Source organism: Procambarus clarkii, chromosome 9, assembly GCF_040958095.1.
Source record: "Procambarus clarkii isolate CNS0578487 chromosome 9, FALCON_Pclarkii_2.0, whole genome shotgun sequence".
NCBI lineage: Eukaryota > Metazoa > Arthropoda > Malacostraca > Decapoda > Cambaridae > Procambarus > Procambarus clarkii.
Genome location: NC_091158.1, coordinates 12,780,531 through 12,801,784, shown reverse-complemented (window position 1 = coordinate 12,801,784; position 21,254 = coordinate 12,780,531). Strand labels below are relative to the sequence as shown.

General features: G+C 42.7%; 1 protein-coding gene across 2 annotated transcripts; it reads left to right on the top strand.

The window, feature by feature from the left end:
- Positions 1 to 2,137: 2,137 nt before the first annotated feature.
- Positions 2,138 to 19,601, top strand: LOC123766233 (calpain-B-like). 2 transcript variants are annotated; one of them, XR_011227890.1, is made up of 17 exons: positions 2,138 to 2,254; positions 4,089 to 4,326; positions 4,714 to 4,780; positions 6,491 to 6,608; positions 7,184 to 7,321; positions 7,733 to 7,907; positions 8,071 to 8,211; positions 9,026 to 9,145; positions 9,612 to 9,858; positions 10,800 to 10,957; positions 11,149 to 11,363; positions 11,647 to 11,689; positions 12,472 to 12,619; positions 13,856 to 13,977; positions 14,372 to 14,573; positions 17,514 to 17,996; positions 18,408 to 19,601. XR_011227890.1 is itself a non-coding variant. In XM_069321150.1 (16 exons), exons 2-16 carry the CDS (start codon positions 4,165 to 4,167, stop codon positions 17,597 to 17,599), a joined length of 2,142 nt encoding a protein of 713 aa, XP_069177251.1. In that variant the 5' UTR covers positions 2,138 to 2,254; positions 4,089 to 4,164; the 3' UTR covers positions 17,600 to 19,601. The 2 variants fall into 2 exon arrangements, 1 of the variants encoding a protein (XP_069177251.1); XM_069321150.1 differs by having other exon boundaries at positions 17,514 to 19,601.
- The last annotated feature ends 1,653 nt before the right edge of the window (positions 19,602 to 21,254 follow it).

Below are 21,254 nucleotides of genomic sequence, written 5' to 3'. Positions count from 1 at the left end.
TTCCGTGACCATAGGCGCCCCCCCCCACGCTGGAAGACGCGTCGTAAGTCACGCTATCTCATGCTCTCTTGCTCACAAATACTTTCAATAAGATAACTAAAGAAATTTGAAGGAAGTAAAGGCGATAAAATAGAGATTACCAGCGTAGGGGAAAACCCGGAGAACACTGGAGGCGAAGCCCGAGTGTATCAACACCTCTGTCAAGTCTCCTCCTATGCATTAAGGTAAGTGTGTCCGTTATACATTAAGGTAAGAGTGTCTATTATACATTAAGGTAAGAGTGTTTATTATACATTAAGGTAAGAGTATCTGTTATACATTAACGTAAGAGTGTTTATTATACATTAAGGTAAGAGTGTCTGTTATACATTAAGGTAAGAGTGTTTATTATACATTAAGGTAAGAGTGTCTGTTATACATTAAGGTAAGAGTGTTTATTATACATTAAGGTAAGAGTGTCTGTTATACATTAAGGTAAGAGTGTCTGTTATACATTAAGGTAAGAGTGTTTATTATACATTAAGGTAAGTGTCTGTTATACATTAAGGTAAGAGTGTTTATTATACATTAAGGTAAGAGTGTCTGTTATACATTAAGATAAAAGTGTCTGTTATACATTTAGGTAAGAGTGTCTGTTATACATTTAGGTAAGAGTGTCTGTTATACATTAAGGTAAGAGTGTCCGTTATACATTAAGGTAAGTGTGTATGTTATACATTAAGGTAACTGTCCGTTAAACATTAAAGCAAGAGTGTCTGTTATACATTAAGGTAAGAGTGTCCGTTATACATTAAGGTAAGAGTGTCCGTTATACATTAAGGTAAGTGTGTCCGTTACACATTAAGGTAAGAGTGTCTGTTATACATTAAGGTAAGAGTGTCCGTTATACATTAAGGCAAGAGTGTCCGTTATACATTAAGGTAAGAGTGTTCGTTATACATTAAGGCAAGAGTGTCTGTTATACATTAAGGTAAGAGTGTTCGTTATACATTAAGGTAAGAGTGTCTGTTATACATTAAGGCAAGAGTGTCCGTTATACATTAAGGTAAGAGTGTTCGTTATACATTAAGGTAAGAGTGTCTGTTATGCATTAAGGTAAGAGTGTCCGTTATACATTAAGGCAAGAGTGTCTGTTATGCATTAAGGTAAGAGTGTCCGTTATACATTAAGGCAAGAGTGTCTGTTATGCATTAAGGTAAGAGTGTCCGTTATACATTAAGGCAAGAGTGTCTGTTATGCATTAAGGTAAGAGTGTCCGTTATACATTAAGGCAAGAGTGTTAGACATTAAGGTAAGAGTGTCCGTTATACATTAAGGTAAGAGTGTTCGTTATACATTAAGGTAAGAGTGTTCGTTATACATTTAGGTAAGAGTGTCTGTCATACATTAAGGCAAGAGTGTCTGTTATACATTGCTTCCGTTTTTAGAAGCTGCAGGTGTGCCCTCAACTCATTTATGCAAGCGTAAGTTAGATGTTCACATGAATGAGTTTGGTTGGGTGTAGAGCGGCCTTGTATGGAATAAAAAATGATTTCTGCAGGTCACCCGATTCACATCTTATATTAAATTGCAAATGTTACGCTTTAGTAATATATTAATTGCCAGTAATGAGAAATTATAAAGGAACAACTGAAGTTACAAGCATTCACTGTTCATGATAATCACATTCTCATCTTTCTCTCAAGATCTGAAGATGTTGACGACAAATAATGCAACCCTTCATTGCAAGGAGGGTTGCCTGCTCAAGGATTAGCAAAGGGCAGCCCTCCACATTATGTTCATGATATCCACGATACTCTTGGGATCTCATGGACAAACATTAGCATTGTATCTGTAATAGTTTTATGAGATGTAATAGATAGCGAGTAACGAGTACCTAACACATCTAACTTGAACGTATTTAGAAAATAAAATGATATAACACTTTCTGAAGATCACACAATGAAAAAAAGGTCGGTAAATCTATCGGTATTAAAAGCGGTTTCCTTTGAGATCTATACGAGACGTGACGCTTTTGAAAACTATCGAGTTAAAAACTATTTTACCATCTATTTTGACCACATTCATTGATCTGGAGGCTAGTGCCTACTGCTGCCGCTGCTGCCTAATTGGGGTGGAGGGTCTGGGTGTGATAAGGGCTTGTTTGACACGATAGCGATTCCTGTGACCGTTAGTAAGCTGACAGCAGACCCGCCAGCCAGGTATCTCTGTCCAGAGGTTCCGGTACTCAAGATTTGATTTTTAATTTCGGAAGGTAAGTGTGTGCTTTAATTGGGGTGTTGAAAAGGGGTGTCACAATATGGGTTGAGATATTGATTGAGGTGCACAGTTTTTGGAATATGTGGCTCGGTGTGTTGGCCTTGGGTGTGTAGGAAGAATGTGTCGGGATATGCTGGGAGTGGTTGGGGTGTTGGTGTGTATACTGGGCATGTGGGCGTTGCTTGTATGCTCGGAAACATGCGGGCGTGGGCGTTTGAGAAGGGGTGGGCGTGATGGCACCTGAGTATGGGTGGGTGGGTGTAGGCTCCCTCTGAGAGCCATTGTCATCTAGGCAAACGCTGGCGTGTTTCAACCTCTTGTCCGGGGTTCGGTTCCCGGGCAGGACCTTTTGAATTGTAAACCCGCTGAGCTGACTACTGCGCTATACAATCCCCTGTATACACGAGCGCTGAGCGCCAGCATATATATTTATGCTCTATTTCGCGTGTATATTATATTTCGCGTGTCTCATATACAAAATTATTAAATACATTTTGAACTTGTATTTTGTAACAGTGAACAAACAGTACAACATAAGGGATAGCGAGCGGCCTTGTATAAAACGAAAACAGCAGTAGCACAATGCCGATAACGCGTCGTGTTGACCAACACTGAAATGTTGACAGTTATTGGTAATACTCTTTTCAACCCGGCTAGCTACCACTGTACCACTGCGAACACTTCCCATCACTATCACCACAAACAAACATTCCTTTCACAAATGTACCCCCCCCCCCACTCGCTCACAAACCCCCGCTGGTGTGTGTGTGTGTGTGTGTGAGCAGGACCAAGGAGAGACCAAAGAGCTAGAGCTCAACCCCAGCAAGCACAATTAGGTGAGTACACACTCCCCCCCCCCCCCGACAAACAGAACCACGCACACACATCACACACACACACCCCACACACACACGCGGGTGGCACACGCACAAGGGGACACAGGTGGAAACTGAGTACCTAAATGAGCCACAGGGACGTTAGAAAGAACTTTTTCAGTGTCAGAGTAGTTAGTAAATGGAATGCATTAAGTAGTGATGTGGTGGAGGCTGACTCCATACACAGTTTCAAATGTAGACATGATAGAGCCCAGTAGGCTCAGGAATCTGTACACCAGTTGATTGACAGTTGAGAGGCGGGACCAAAGAGCCAAAGCTCAACCCCCGCAAGCACAAATAGGTGAGCACACACACCCCATACACACACTCACTCGCCCCCCCCCCCCACACACACACACTCACCCCACACTCAATAATATGAGGCTACCGAGCATTGTGCTCCCCCCCCCCCCCCCGCCTCCTCACTTTTTTGTCTATCTTGGCCGAATAACGTCTACTTTGTACCCGGGATTTAGATAGTGATTGTCACCAGGGCTCAATGAATGATGGATTAAGGTGTCAGATTAAGCCAGGCGATAAGGTGGACGAAGAAGTTCATTAATAATGTTATGTATCGAACGGTGTTTGAATGTCCGTGTCCGTTAACTCTGTACCAGCATTTTTAACACTTTGCTTGTCCGTTATCACCCCGTCTTGTTGCTACCTTCTCATATCAATAAAATGTTGCTACCGAGCTCATACCAATTATCACAGATATATTTATTACCGACAGCCACTGGGGTTATTTATCCAGCTTAAGCCATTCTGGGGTCTTAAAAAACCTGTCCGGGGGCAAATATCCGTAGTGGAGATGAGAACTTTCTTCCAGGAAACAAATTACAGTATGCTAAACTGTTCACCGCAGACTAGGCCTGTAATCTATCATTTATAGGAACTTCAATCAACCAACCTGTTGAATTTAGGCGGAGATAAATCCTCTTCTCCCCCCTACAGGTCAGCATTCCCCTTTGGAGCGAGAGTGAGGAAGATCTGTTAAGGTAACAGATATAACAGATACTTCTGAGGAAGTATGGGGCATGAGAGAGAGCGGCTGCTGGTGTACCGGGGCCAGGACTTCATCAGGCTTCGGGACCGTTGCCGGGCTGAGAAGAGGCTTTTCGAGGACCCAGAGTTCCCCGCAGACGACCGCTCCCTTGGGCTCGACAAGGTGGTCAGCTGGAAGAGACCATCGGTGAGTTCGCAGCCGTGTTTAATGTTAACAAAGCATGTATTGATAATTTGGCCAGTTCAAATTGTTTAATTATTTTTGGGGGGAATTGAAAATGTTGGCAATAGCTTCCGCCTTGTACTATTAACATCTTAAATTGAATTAGCTCGAGTTATGTAAGAATAATGGAGGCTGAAGCTGTGTATCTATTCTGTGTGATTCTTATATTTAATTTTAATTATCTTGATGAACACGTAGGTGATTGACAAATGTTGATTTCTGAAGTGGCTAGTATCTACCCGTAAAAAGTACATGAAATATGTATACTGAAAGATATATTGGCCAGTAAATACGTCATAGCGTAAATTCCATCACAACTTACTTGAACACCAAACTGAACCTCCCCTGTAGGAGCTGGTGGGCAAACCCCGGTTCATGGACCGCGCTGACAGGTTCTCCGTGGTACAGGGCGACCTGGGTATGTATTATCTCTCTCCTGGAGTTGTTGTTGTTGTTTAAGTTTCAGCTACTAGAAACTAAAAGTTCCAAGTAGCACGGGCTATGGTGAGCCCGTGATGGACTTACCTGGCACAGGAGCGGGGCTGAAACTTGCTCTGCTGGAGATTGGACGGGGAAGGCGCTGTATGAGCGTATATCCTTGAATTTTGTAACGCATATTATTTACAACGTCTCAATTTCAAGGTGAAATCATTATATTCCTGCAAGAAATTTGGTTCAAAAATTGTATAACAAAAATCACATCACAATCCTAATGCCAAAAGTTAACGGATTCAAAATCAATTTTCCTCAAGCAGCTCTGATAAATCAATTTACTTTTCCATTTGCTCCAAAATAATTAAGTTTTCTTTTTAACTTCTATCGTGGACTAATACAAATCTGTTGCATCAGTGTTCATGATAATGTTACTGCATTTATGATAATGTTACTGCAAGAGGAAGTTAAGGGCTGCACAAAGGCAGATGTACCTAATATATTAATAAAAAAAAAATGAAGTGGCTTCACAACCACTCGTACACCGCCTAGCGTGACGCTTGCCCACGTGTCCTTACACCTGATGCCTCAATTCATCTAACAGAAAATAGGTATCGAGTTAGATAACTGTTGTGGTGGGTTGCATGTTTGGTAAGATCTGTCGTTAGTCTAGTGGAAGCTTGATAAGCCTATCAGGCTTTCTGTCCCCCGTCAGGATGTGTCACACCGTTTGGGACATATAAACACAGATTAAATTAAAAATGAGGACAAAAGTATGCCAATAATATCCAGATGTCAGTTCTTATAAAATAGTAAATATATTTAAGCGAACAAATGAAATTAACAAAACTAAATAAATTAACAAGAGAACATAGACTACTATAGTCTTGCTGGCAGCGTGGTACAACCCGTCCTCTCCAGCAGTACATCGAATTTTTGACCTATAAATCCCCAACGGCCAGAATATGATGTACTATCAATCATAACAGCTCGCAAAACTGACGGACTGTCTCGTTTTCTATTCGTGGGTTCTCGGTTAGGCTGAGTTCGGGCAATTTAGTACATCAATTTAATGACGCTGTTAACGCTCTAGAGGAGGAGCTGCTTGAAGAGCCAGCCTAGTAACCTATAATGGTAATACATCAGCCCGTCCTCTAATCTAGAATTGCCATATCACAAAACACTATGTACTAAATTGCCCGAACCTTAACCTAACTGAGGACCCACGAATAGAAAACGGGACAGCCCGTCAATTTTGCGAATTCAAGATGCTATTAATTGAAATACTCGAGAGTTTCAAGGGTGCACTTCTGCAAAAGGCAAATATCAACAAATTATAAACAAAAAAATGAGAGGTTCCATGTTTTAATCATTTCCTTTTCGCTCATGTTTCTTGAAAATAAAGGCAGATGCTATCAATATTGGGTTTCATCCTATCATAATTTATGTATTAAAATTATCATGTATTGAATAACTGCTTGATATTGTAAATACATTTCAAGAGCACAAGTGCTCGTATATTCGCGTTTACGAGTACTAAATATCGTTGGTACTCATCTAGTTGGGTAGTACCAACGATATTTAGTACTCGTAAACACGCTTATACAGGCACTAGGGCTCTTGAAATGTATTTACAATATCAAGCAGTTATTCAATACATGATAATGCACTTTGTGCACGTACGTGTGTGGAGCAGGAGACTGTTGGCTGGTGTCGGCCCTGTCAGCCATCACCCTGAACCCTGGCCTCCTGCGGCGTGTGGCACCGAGTGACCAAGACTTTACCACCAAGTACGCCGGCATCTTCCACTTCAGGTACGGAGATTCATTCACGAGACTGGTAAGACGATGTGTGCTTTAGCTGCGACACTGATGTAGTCTACTACATCAGTATACTATACTACACGACCTGGCTATTGGTGCTCGTGGTCACTTTAAATAATTTATTACTTGACCCCCATAATCATCCTGTGGAAGGTGCACAAATGCTACAGGAGCACATAACGTCCTCCAGGTACTGGACCCCAGTGACATTTACCATTAACAACAATTCAAAAGGTGTATACTTGATGATATAATAATTCTAGGATTTTGTCTTGCCATCTCTTTAAGAAAAGATAATTATTTGGGAGAGGATGAAAACGGAGAGAGAAGACTAAATTGGGTAGAGGATATATTTTAGTAAAAGATATAGTATAAAGTTAATACTATAGCTACGTGTTGCTTTGTCGCAGTTAACTCATCCCTGCTCCATTATTGGTCATTCCTGCGAGTCTGAGAAAATCGTATACTGGATGCTCACAATGTCCTAATATCTATAATCCTACTATGCACTATGGCGTGAAGGCCTACCAGACAATACTCATCAGCGGTCATTTGCAACGTGTCAGGGTGTGGCAGGGAGGAGAGTGGGTGGACGTGGTGGTTGACGACCGGCTACCAGTAAACCAAATCGACCAACTGTGCTTCTCGCGCTCCTCCAACTCTTGCGAGTTCTGGTCGGCGCTCCTGGAGAAAGCCTATGCTAAGTACGTCCTCCTCACGACTCTTATCTTTATACATACTGTATTTTACAGCTATTTAGTGACTATTATTTCCTTTCTGCTTACTGGATTTTTTGTTTAATGTTTTAATGCGAGTTTACTACGGTATCCCTTTCAGTTGTTATAAATGTAACCTTTGTTTGGTCACTGCCCAGTGAGTAATATCCAAGAGTGGCGTTGGTTTGACGCTGAATCAACGTTCAATCAGCGTTGATGACGTTGATTAGGCGTTGCTCTTGGATATTGTGCCCACTGGGTGTGGACTTTTCCCTCAATATATAATTGTACCTACCTCCTATTATTATCATATTCCTAATTGGTCAATATCATCTAAGCTGCCTGCAACTAAAACCAGTGTTAAGTAATAACTAATCAACAGTGGGCGGTCTCCTGCAGGCTCCACGGGTCGTACGGAGCTCTGAACGCTGGCAAGAGCTACGAGGCTACGGAGGACCTGACGGGAGGCGTAACGGAGAGGTTCCTGCTGCAGAAGGAGACGCCGCCAGACAACCTCTTCTCCATCATGGTACAGGCCAGCCAGCGAGGCTCTCTCATCACCTGCAACGTTCCGGTAACCATGCCTTCCTCATCCACCGCCAGCTGAATTGTGTATTTCTACATGTGTTTCCGTTTTAATTTTGCGAGTTCTTTATAGTTTTTATGTGTTTTAAGCCTATTTCTTACTGCATAAATTGTAATTTATTTTACATAAAACCAATTAATTTTTTTCTCAGGGAAAACTGGGAGACATATCCAATGGGCTGGTGGCTAGTCATGGGTACTGCGTCACAGGGGTCAGGCTATGTAAGGTCATTATCACACCCTGGCTGTCTGACGTCCAGTTGGTGCGCCTCAGAAACCCTTGGGGAGACGACGTAAGTGCCCTCTTTCCAGAAACCAGGGCCCAGGGTCCAGATTCACGAAGCAGTTACGCAAGTACTTAGGAACGTGTACATCGTTCCTTAATCTTTGACGGCTTTGGTTACATTTATTCAACAGTTTACAAGCATGAAAACCTCCCAATCAACTGTTGTTATTGTTATAAACAGCCTACTGGTACTTCGGAGCTCATTTACTGTTTCATAATTGTAAACAAGCCCGCAAAGGTTGAGAAAAGATGTACAGGTTCGTAAGTACTTGCATAACTGCTTCGTGAATCTGGGCCAGATACCTTTGGTTCGCACCCTACCAGAAACCCTCATCCCCCTCTCAGTACACTTCCACCCATCATCCCAGTTTATCTCCCCCCTCCATTCCCCCACCCCTTTCTTTGACAGTCCCCACTCCACCACCCAAGTACTTCCCCAACCAGATCATTCATTTTCTGTGTATGACAATACTAACGTCTTCCTACTTTATACACTAAATAATTCTCTTTCGGCTACTTATTTATATGGTTAAGTAAAACAATGTTAATTTCCTCTTTGTTCCTTTTCCATTCTCCGCAATTCGATACTTATATTTCCTTAATTTTATCTAGTGCCACCTCTCAAAACCTGAATTGATCAGTTCCTCTATTATGTCCACTAGAGAATATAATACAATCTTTCCCCAAGGCCAAATGACGTTATCTGAAAGTTCTCTTTTTCTTCTTTTTCCATCCATTCACGCTTCTTGTTGTCCATCTTCTTCCCTTTCTTTATTCCCTCCGTTTGACGCACGGGAAGTATCTCTCCGGTCTCTCGGTAGAGTGAGTGGCGAGGAGCGTTCTCCGACGACTCCGAGGAGTGGAAGCTGGTGCCGGCGGAGGAGAAAGCCAGACTCCGACTCACGACTGCCGATGACGGTGAATTCTGGATGACCTTCCAGGTTAGCAGGTGTTGTGGGCGCTTATGAGACGGACACGTGTTCGACACGAATACAGTATGTGTGTTACACTGACACGGCTGTTCCAGGAGTGTATGTGTAATTGAAACTCGGCCATACGAGTCTTACAGGCCTTGTTAGGCCCAAGCTGGAAGCCACTTCTATATAAAACAAATTTCATTCCAATGTAAATGAAAATGGATAATTTAGACTTGCCGTGTAGATGGCAATTGTGAAATCAATGAGCTGGAGTTCCAATAAAGGCTATTGGGTGAATATTGTACATTAACACTATAGTAACTGTTGATTATATTATATATTTATATATATTATATATATAATATAATGATAAATAAAGGTTAATAATAACTTCAAAATATATAAATAGAATTCCCTCATTCATATATGTCTACAATATACAATATCTTCAATTGCATACAAAACTTTATTTTCTCTCTCCAATATCTAGGCATTTAAAGACAACTTTCAGGAAGTGTTCATCACCAGCCTCAACCCCCAGACCCTGAACAGCGAGGCTCGAGAACACCTGCACTCCTTGGCAGATGTTGTCACTCGCATCATGCACCAGCCTGGGGAGGGAGGGAGGGCGCCACCGTCGCAGGAGGAGGCCAGAGAGAGGAAGGTGTGGGAGGTGGTCCACTACGACGGCTCCTGGGTGAGGCACGTCTCAGCGGCCGGAGCTCCATGTAACTCAAGTGAGTCGAGTAAGAAGGGAAGATCTAGGAATAGTGGGGGTCAGGTAGAGGTGAGAGGTCAAGAATGTGTGTTATGGGCTTGTCATTCCCTGCAGTTATGTTTCAGAGTTTTATATAATCCACACATTATCTTAAATACCTTGTGACATTCTTCCAACTTTGGTAAACATTTAGGTTAGCCGATATTAATTCACAAATTAAAACACACTTAAAGTCACCAAACCTAGGCCTAAATATACTAAAAAATACGATAATACTAACAAGGTATTTAAAATGTTTATTCCAACATCAAGGTCAAAAGTGTATATTAAAAACAAGGCTCCAAAACACAATTCAGGCACACCGCTAATGACGGCTCCCCAACCAGACTTCATCCCATTTACGACAATCTAAGGACATCATCATCATACTTCCTCAGAAACTCGGAAGACGTCACACTGTTTGCAAATTTCACCATCATTTGTGGCCTTGCACGTGTGAAATCAAATTAAGATTTGTTTGCCAACCTCAGATTTTGCAGTTAAGTGATGTGAGGCATAGTCTAACCAGGTTTAAATAGCCTCATCTTCGGGTATGGTGGTTAGTTCTATACAACAGGGTCAGACCAGAAAGTAATTTTGTCATTGTACGTCCATTCTGTAGTAATTTAAAGTGAAGTAATACATACGCACATTGTCGTCAAGTCAACAAAAAAGTTTTATATGCAACCGACTTGTCTCAGTGTTGCTTGTCCAGCTGCCACAACCCCAATAGTTAAACATTTGTTTTCCACCTGCAGCGCTACCTGTAGGCCCAATATTCATATATAATTTATGCTGAATACCTCTGGAACACTATACACCCGTAGCTGTGTATATTGTTGCATTCTGAGTGCCTCATTCAACGTGAATACAGGTGTCCCGTTCCACCACCCATATATATATATTTTTGTTTCTGGGCAGACCTCTTCAGCAGCAACCCGCAGTACTTACTTCACCTGAGGGAGGCTGACGACGAGGCTGGGGCGGCAGGCACCTGCACCGTCGTCCTCTCACTTACGCAGAAGAATCGGAGGGTTAAGAACCTGCCGCTCCTTGCCATCACCGTCTGCGTCTACAAGGTCAGCGAAAGAAGCCTGTCACTATTTTCCAAACATTGGGTCAGATACAAACTCCTCCTCAAGTGGGTGAAATAATTTTGTCACAGAAAGACTGTTTCCCCTCAGTTGAATGAACGACCCTTGCCTAAGGAGATCATGGCACACAAATACTCTATACAATGGTATGTGTTACCCCAGTGTCCTTACTCCAGGTGGAGGAGGCAGAGAAGGTACCCTCCCCGCTGCCGGCCTCCTGGTTCAGAATCAACCGGCCGCTCTTGTTGACGAAGTTCTTTAAAACACGTACCGTCACGCACCGTCTGGAGCTGTTGCCAGGACGGTACATCCTGATCCCCTGCACCGCCACAGCAGACCAAGAGGGCGAGTTCCTCCTGCGGGTGTTCTGCGAGAAGGCCGCCACCATGCAGTATGTACCCAGGAACACTGCTCTCATGCGGAGTCACTCATCTTGCTCATGTAGTATTTTGTTTAAATATAATGGCTTACTCCTTTTCTTTAGCACAAATATTACACATCTTGAATACTTCTTGCTGACAGGGACAAGAAGTATGAGTGGAAATGTGTCATTCATGATCTTCACAAATCTAGAAATGCTTATTAAATACGTACACTAATCTATCCATTGTATATATGTTGGTGCGTAATGGACGTTATTGCATGGTTTCTGAACACAAATGTTATCACTGCAGGGAAAACGATGAGGACCCCATGCTTCTGGACACCACACACGAGGTAAGATATAAGTCTTGATATTGAAAAACGACCTTCCTGACACACTTTCCTCCTTCCTTCTTTGTCACAATATTCGTGTCAAATTGTTACCATTTGACATGTGTGTGTGTATTCACCTAGTTGTGTTTGCGGGGGTTGAGCTTTGCTCTTTCGGCCCGCCTCTCAACTGTCACTCAACTGTTTACTAACTACTTTTTTTTCCTCCACACCACACACACACCCCAGGAAGCAGCCCGTGACAGCTGACTAACTCCCAGATACCTATTTACTGCTAGGTAACAGGGGCACTCAGGGTGAAAGAAACTTTGCCCATTTGTTTCTGCCTGGTGCGGGAATTGAACCCACGCCACAGAATTACGAGTCCTGCGCACTATCCACCAGGCCCGTGTGTATGTGTGTGTGTGTGTATAGAGAGAGAGAGAGAGAGAGAGAGAGAGAGAGAGAGAGAGAGAGAGAGAGAGAGAGAGACAAACAGACAGACAGACAGACAGACAGAAAGAGAGACAGAAAGAAAGAGACAGAAAAAGAGAGAGAGAGAGAGAGAGAGAGAGAGAGAGAGAGAGAGAGAGAGAGAGAGAGAGAGAGAGAGAGAGAGAGAGAGAGAGAGAGAGAGAGAGAGAGAGAGAGAGAGCGACTGATCGAGCCGAATAAATTACGTCACAATTCAGACTGTTTTTCTTACATTGCTTATAAGGGAGTAGAAGTGCATGAATGTTCTAAATAACTGACAAGCAGGTAATTTTCAAGGTCAAATCGCCCTCAACTAAGTTAGTTTTCCACAGGCTGAGGATGAGGTCGACGCCAATAAAGAGCCGAGTGGAGAGTCACCCGGAGCCACTATCCAGAAGGAAGAGTTCCTCGCGCTTGCCGGGAAGGATGGCAGAGTGAAGGCTGCTACTCTTCACAACATCCTCAACCTCCTCTTCTCGGGTAAGCCAGAAACATCACAGGGACTTGATCCTCCTGTGGTCACTTAGGAGGTTACAGAGCTCATGGACCGGTTTTCTTCCTATATCTTAACAAGGAAGAGATTAATCTCGCATTCAATCTTATAGTGAAAAACCCTCGTCCAGTTGGCGACTTTCGCCAGGCAACAAAACTAATTTCATTCCGTGCTTTAGAGAATCATACACTGTACCCTTCCCTGGGTTAGATTTATTATTTTATCAAATATGTGGCCACTGTTACCAGACGACTTGATTTCTGTACTTGGCACTCCTGAGAGTCAGAACGGCCCAGTCTTACATGCCAACATTGAAGAATTAACCCTCTTGTATTTTACTATGTATTAATAACTAATGAATCAGACTTCATGCAATTTCCTTTATTTTATATGTATTTTTAGTGACTAGATGATGTCTCTTTAAGCATTCTGGAAAGTATCGCATGAATGTTGTAGCCGCCAAAGAGAAAACAGGTAATACGTAGAACTGTGGAATTAGTCGATATATCAGTAATAGTGAGGTTAATCCCAGTAAGATTAGACTATTTTTACAGCACCCAATTGGCGGAACCAAGCCTCTTAGAATAGACTTTTGCTCAGTGGTCGCAAGCGAAGACCACCCAACCCGTCCTCTTAAAAATAACGTCACTTTTGGCTCGTATGCGCGCTATGGCCAAATTTGGACGTAATTTGAAATGAAATTGACTCACAAAAGTGACGTACTGTTCCGTTTTCTGTTTGAGTCGTCCGGCCAACTCTGTAAGGTTAGAATAGATGACTATCAATTCACGTTTTTCATAACGTTTTGAAACTAAGATAATTTCCTGCCCACCTAACCTATCAGAGGACCCTTAACTTACTGTTGTTGAAAAAAAAATCCCAAATTTATTTTTATTTTTTTTCATTTTCAAATTACGTCCAAATTCGGCCATACGGGCAAACGGCTAAAATCGACGTTATTTTTAAGATGATAGGACCCACTAGCGTCGGCACTTTGTTCCGCATCGTTATTTGCCTCTGGATATAATTCACACACACACACACACACACACACACACACATAAATTATATATATATATATATATATATATATATATATATATATATATATATATATATATATATATATATATTCCTTCTTCCACAAATACATTTTCATTTCCATATTATAAAACTACATTCTCTCAAACTGGCGTTGAATATAAGTACGCTTTCTTTGGCAGGAATATTGGAGTTCTCCCTAGACCTCAGCCGCAGTCTCCTGGCGATGATGGACAGAGACCTCTCCGGCAACGTAGACTTTTACGAATTCAAAACTCTGATCCGCTCCCTCAGGCGCTGGGTGGTGAGTGAGTGAGTGAGAGCTCAAAAGAAAGTAAATGAATAAGTGAATGAATAAGTGAATGAATGACCATAATAGGAAAGCCACAGCACTCCTCCCCCCCCCCAAAAAAAAAAACATTTAAAGCAACAAAATATAATATTTAAATTTATTTATGTCCCCAAAATAAAATTATAAAAAAATACTGTTAATCATTGAGGCCAAATCTCTTAAAATCATTTAATATCATACAATCTATTTAAAATTTCTGTCTTGCTTAAAATTCAGGTCCCTAAGGTCGCAGTATTAATTCCACAGAACAAATAAAAGTTGTGATCTAGAATACACCAATTAGGGAATCCGCCATTACGAAGATTTTTCATGCACTTCACGCCTCTTTGCATCCTTGGTCCCTCAGGATGTCTATGACAGGAAGAAGGCGGCGGAGAGCGGACTGCTCTCGGGGCGAGCTTGGGGTTTGGGGGATGCTCTGAAGGAACTTGGTTATCAGGTGCCCCGTCGCCTGCAAGGCCTGGTGGTGGTCAGGTACGGCGACCAGCATGGTAACATATCCCTTAGCGACTTCCTCATGGTCACCTGCAGGATCTCCGTCATGCTTGGTGAGTACTAGATTCGTAAGCCACTAACTTGTTCACCTGTGGTGCGAACTGGCTCCTGATGTGTGTGTGTGTAATGTTGGTTAAAGAGGACATCACATTTGAAGTTATTTATTTTGTATGAAGGTCGCTGCACGGACGAGCATAACCTGAGGACGAGTTGTGTCATGCATAAAGTAGTTATTGTTGTTGATTGAGGGGCGACGACGATCGAGGGATTGGCTGCGTCCCGACTGCCCGATACCGGGAAATGGCGAAGAAGGATCAGATTCAGGGACATGGCCAATGAAGCGGAAGGTATGGCGAAGGCTGTCATAACGGACGTGTTCGTCTCTCGCACCTGCCCCGTCGAGGAGAACGGGAAATATGCAACCTATAGACGGTACTCTGTAGCCTGACGTGAGTACTATAAAACCCTGGGCAGTGGAGGGGAGGTCCGAATCTTCCTGGTTCGGACATCACTGACATTAGAGCGAATCTACTAACCGAAAACAATGAAGATGTGCAGCCAGGCAGGAGTGCCCAATCCGAAGGCGAGTGAGAGCCGTGTCGAGAAGACGAGAACGGCGACGGGACAACGGACGCGGGAAGGAGCCCTCCCAGACGCTCGCCAGGGAAGAGGACCAAAGGACTGGCGCCATCTCCGCCTCCCATCCCGCGAGGCAGGCCGCCCGGAGCTGTGGGAGTTTTACCGTATGGTCCAGAGGCACCTGTGTAGTCATGCGCCATCCCTGTTGCTGCGCCAGCCATCTCATTGCCATTAGTCCCGACATTAGACGGAACCCAGTGGAGTGAGGCCGACCAACCCGGGAACCAGAGTACATCCCAGCGGATCTTTGACCCAGTATGGCGGTGAACCCGCGGACGCAGAGATGATATCAGACGCAGGGTCGTAACAGAGTCCCCGTAAAGTGGTCCTCTGCGTGGTGGTCTATGTAGAGGACCACCGCCGAGGACCCAGAAACTTGTCGGAGGAGTCGTAAAACCAGCAAGATTGTAAACAGTTCTCCAGTCAGGCACGAATGAGCCGGGAACAGCTCATTCGTGCACAGAACGCAGCCGCTGAGGTGAACGGCGACTGATCGATACGGAACCCATCGGAGTAAACCTCCATGTATCCCGGGTATAAGGGTTCAGCCACTTGGGCTGAACGGTCACGCAGGTTGGCGTTCAATCCCGGACCGTCCAAGTGGTTGGGGCACCATTCCTTCCTCCCCCCTTCCATCCCAAATCCTTATCCTGATCCCTTCCCAGTGCTATATGGTTGTACTGACATGACGCTTTCTCCTGATAATTCTCTCCCTCCCGGGTATAAGGAGGCTCACAGGTCAGCAAAAACCAAGGGGACCAGTTCCTCTAAATCCCGCTTCTGGCGAAGAGGCTTCGAAAAGTTCACAGACACCCAGATGAGCTCCTCTGTCCATCTTGAGGGTATCTTGAGATGATTTCGGGGGCTTAGCGTCCCCGTGGCCCGGACCTAAACCAGGCCTCCTTTTTGTTACACCCCCCCCCCACCCCAGGAAGCAGCCTGTAGCAGCTGTCTAACTCCCAGGTACCTATTTACTGCTAGGCGACAGGAGCATCAATGTGAAAGAAACATTTTGCCCATTTGTCTCCGCCTCCACCGGGGATCGAACCCGGAACTTCAGGACTACGAATCCGAAGCGCTGTCCATCCAGCTGTCCATAGAGGTATCTGAGAGGTGACCGGACCAAGGATGGCAAGGGAAAACTGCATATGTGCCTCCAGGGGTCACACGACGAAAGGCAGCTGACGGCGACTAGAACGTCCAACCAGCAGATCCCACTAGTGGCCTGCGGGCCGCTCCAAGCAACAACCGGTTGGACCAAACTCTCACAAGTCAAGCCTGGCCTCTGGCCCGGGCTCGGGGAGTAGAAGAACTCCCAGAACCCCATCAAGCAGGTATCAACCAGGTGCCTCGGCGTGAAGGAATTTTCAGTCAAAAAGGGTTTGGGCGGGTGCATTAACGAGCGTTTTGGCCATTGTTTAGGAAGAGGGGCTACACCAGGCCCACCACATTTATCTCAATATTTTACAGGTTGGGGTGAGAACGTATATTGTTGCTAATCTAAATTTACGTGATCTACTCTCTAATGGAATACGAGAGGACAGGAATCCGGCGGCTTGACAAAAGGTCCTCCCTCCCCCACCTTGTACGAGAATATTTGTTTTCCAACTGTGTTTTGAACTGCCGTAATGTCTTGGCATTTACGCCATTTCCCGTTTCCCCTCCCACTTTGTGGCTTGTTAAGCATAAAACTGTCGCTCCTGACGCTAAATTAATCCTTCAGAAGGTATAAATGTAATCCCTCACTATCTCTCACCTTCACCTTCCTCACCTTGCACATTCTCATACCTTTCCCACCTTTATTAACACTAATCCTTTGTATCCATCTGTTACATTCAAGCAAATGTAACTATCTGCTTGCCAGGGGGGGGGGCAAACTATCTCTAATTGCGTTCAGTCAACACATGATGTATGTTAATACATTGTTATTATCACTGCCATATGTCCGGCAGTGCCCCGGGAAGGGGGAATATACAAAATTAAGTCTTACTCTCATATTGGTGACTCAAGCTCCTTGTCAGCACTGATCTTGACTAATAAACATATTAAAAATGAGGGAAAGTATGAAACAAGTATATTCTAACAGGTAAACATTCGTGATTATTTTACATCCACATGCGATTATAATATTCAATAATTACTTTAATAAATTCAATATTATCTGTTGTACTGAAAGGGGAAAACCCCATTTTATTCAGTTCCTAGTGTCTACTTATTAATATGTTAAACTATTACAAGATGTCGAATGAAGGATTGCATTGATGGCTGGTTTACAACCATACTGCTTTAGTGTAAGTATATTATACTTATAATAGTTCTACTGTTGGTGCTAAAATTTTGTTGTTGTTTTCCAGAGAGATTCCAGATGCACATTAGTGAGGAGAAGGACCAGGCTGTAATACAGTTGTCAGAGTGGCTCCAGGATACACTCTACTGCTGACACACTGAACTTTCTCAAGCCATGTCCAAGCACACCCAACTGTGCAAGTAAAACAGCAGAAAAATTAAGGTTGTTGTTATGCCGAGACGTGACCAAGCATTACGGAAGGAATGCTCAGTTTCTCGAAGCCGAGACAATCCCAAAGTTGATTTAAAAGCTGAAACTAACACGCCACAATACACGAGTGTTAACGAACAAGTCAGGCACATTGTTTGTGACACTAAAGTACTATTGGCTTAGCTCTCGACTCTCAATCTTAGATCCCGGGTTCGGTTTCCGGACGGGACAAAAACAGTTGGGCACGTTTTCATTCAACTCTGTTCATCTAGCGGTAAATACAGGTTCCCGGGAAATAAGCGTCTGTTCATCTGGCATCCTGTTACATCCTGAAGGTCAGGTTAGTACTTGGACTCCTGGGAGGGGACCTTCTACAGACTTCCTGTCCCCAATAACGCAAATTATTGTCACCAACATATGTTGTATTTGGCCAGTGTTTACCCTCTAATAATGTAGATCATTTTCTTCTGCGCACTTAATAAAGAAAAATTTAATTTAAGATAGACATTAGTATTTTGAACCACTGAGCTTTGTTTTACTTTAACAATATAATTTACATGAGTATAAATAAACGAAAGTTTATTATCCGAACAAAAAGTTCACAATTCAAATATGAATGCATCAGGTTACCCCGAGACGCTGTGCGTGTTAGGGGCTTGGCAAGAATGTAAAAACACCAATATTATGTAATCTCACAAACCCATTGTACCTTCTTGTAAATAAATTATTTTTATTATAATTATGATTATAGGTTCAGCACCTTAGGCTGTGGCCAGCGCTGGATGGGTGACCGAGCGTACAGCCTCTTCCTTGGCTTGCGGTACGTGGGAGAGTCAGACAACTTACCAGTTCTCCGACAATAACATATCAGCAAACGGAGAAATGTATTGTCAGAACAGTCGGTTCCCATTCAAAAAGTTCCGGATCTGGATTGGCGCTCAGGACGGACACGTTTGGAAAAATATTCCTTTCACCTGATATAGCTGTTCACTTAAGAGTAGTAACAGATACACGGTAGTTTCTCACCTCATGTATTCACCTAGTTGTGCTTGCGGGGCACGAGCTTCAGCTCTTTGGTCTCGCCTCAACAATCAATCAGCTGAGCCTATTTGGGCTCTATCATATCTACAGTTCAAACTGTACCACATAACTGTCTAGTGTATTCCACTTGTTAGCTACTCTGATAATGTTAAATAATTTGTCTTTGTCTGAAGGTGGTCAACCGTTGGCCTTGAGAGACCTCAATAAGCCAAGCAGACATCCTGTTCCCGACAATAGAAAACCAAATCATCATTGTAGAGACCTATAGGCCTATTTGGAAATATAGTAGATCAGTCGACCAAAAGAAAGTAAAATTTTAAAATGATGGTTACACGTTATAAATTAAGTTTGGAGACTAACTCGCAGATCTTTGGTACAATGTGAACTTGAAACATTCCACACATGGTTTTTATTTTTAAATTTGTTAATTTATTATGCGCCCCATACCCATTCCGTGGGCGGTAGTTTAAACGATTAGAGGCACATTAATGGGCTCGGAAACTGAACCTAAAAATTCACTGACCTATGTAACAATCTTGGTAAGTTAGTTAAATTGTTTAAACTTGTGTATCAATAGTCTTTATAGCACAAATGGTGCAAGAACACAACAGCAACTTACATCTGTGGTGAGCCAGTTGCATGTTTACCGATCATGCAGCCAGCACCCAACCAGTGGGCAGTGGTGGGAACCTACACCCATGTACCCCAATGTAACCTAACATTGGTTACCTTGCTCTGATTTATGGTAGCACACCATTTTGAATGAAATATACATTTCTTGAATATTTGTAATAGAATTCTCTGAAATTTTATTTGTTTCACATGAATGATCAATAATTTTCCTAACATACAAAATGCTTATTACACATTATGTGGAAACAATCATAATAAATATTAAAACTAATAGATGTGTATTAATACTCAAGAATTTAACACAACAATATTTTTCAAATATATAAAGCGAACAGATTTCAGTAAAATAAGTTGGAAAAATACAAATTAAAAATATATATAACACATTACAATAGTTTACTTATAGGCGCAGAAGTTGTGTAATTATAAACCGTTGCAGACTGTTCTCACGCAGTATATTACTGGACTAATCTGTAACTTTTGTTCCTTAGATCTAATGCTAAGTAAGCGAGAACGGCACATCTCTGACGCCGAAATGTGTTTCTCGGAACGCAGGTGATAACACATTTGAATACTCAAGACAAGCACAAGTGTCCTGTAACACAGTAGTATAAGTTCTCAGCCCATAGTCTAGGGACCGGGTTCAATCCCCGGGCAGAATTGAAGCGGTTGGGTACGTTTCCTTTCATCTAATGCGTTGGTTCACTTAGGAATGATATAGGTACCGTGGAGTTTAGCAACTGTGGCCTGCATGGGGGAAGGCATGTAATCAGCCTATGAGGGTTAGAGATGTCTAAGCACAAGCTTCCTATCCTAACAACGGGAATTGTTAAGTACATGTTCATCACATGCCTTAGCATCAACACCACTCACAGCTCATCACACACACACTCATCATCCTCACACACTTTGCCGGGGCCGAAAGAGCAGAGCTCAACCCCCGCAAGAACAACTAGGTGAATACACTTACAAGAGCATCAGTGTTATGAGACCACCCTAAACCCTACGCACGTGGAGGTCAACAGGACAACCACCAACGAATTATTCAGTAATAGTTGCTTACGAATTTAGTAACAATTACCGTGGGATAATTATACTCTCGGTACTTGGTTTGCAACCACGAGAATGTGAGTGTGTGAGAAGCCGTCACCTCACGAGAGAAGCGACACCTGTCAACCACTGGGAGCGGCCCAAGGACACCACCTCGTCTCCAAAGTCAATGTGATTGTGAGTTGCCATCTTGTTATGACTAGGTTTTATGCACGCATGCAACCCCCCCCCCCCCCACACACACACACACACACACACGCGCAACCCCAATACTCGCAACCGCCATTTAAACGTCAACATTGTGCAGTGTTTTCTTTTGCAAACGTTATTTGTAATAACTTTGTTATTGCCATCGCCTGATCTTTGTACTATTAAACTGTTTAAGTTCCAAACTTCAAATAGGTATTTACACCAGAAAATATTTCTATAAAATGTAAACTATAACTATAATATATTGTCACTATACACAGTCTGAGCATTATGCAAATACAGAACATTAATTCCTACCCAATATATTCATTTATAATTACCTCGTTCATCCGGGTAATTATCCATTACTTTAATAAACGCATTATCGATTTGGAATTTTCTGCATAAAATCTATTATATCTAATTAAGTTTTTTTTATACAAATCTAACCTAATCGAAGATCTAAGCCAACTTTTAATATACACAAAAGATTATCATGTTCATACAATTTACACCCATATTTTGTAAATAAGCATCAGAGATTTGTTTGATAACCTGAAGAGAATTCACTATACTGGTTAATTGCATTTGTTTTGCAAATTCTTTGAAAAAATCTGATTACATAAATTCACCCATCCACAACTACGACATCCACCCACAAATCCACCGGCTCAAACCACCACCA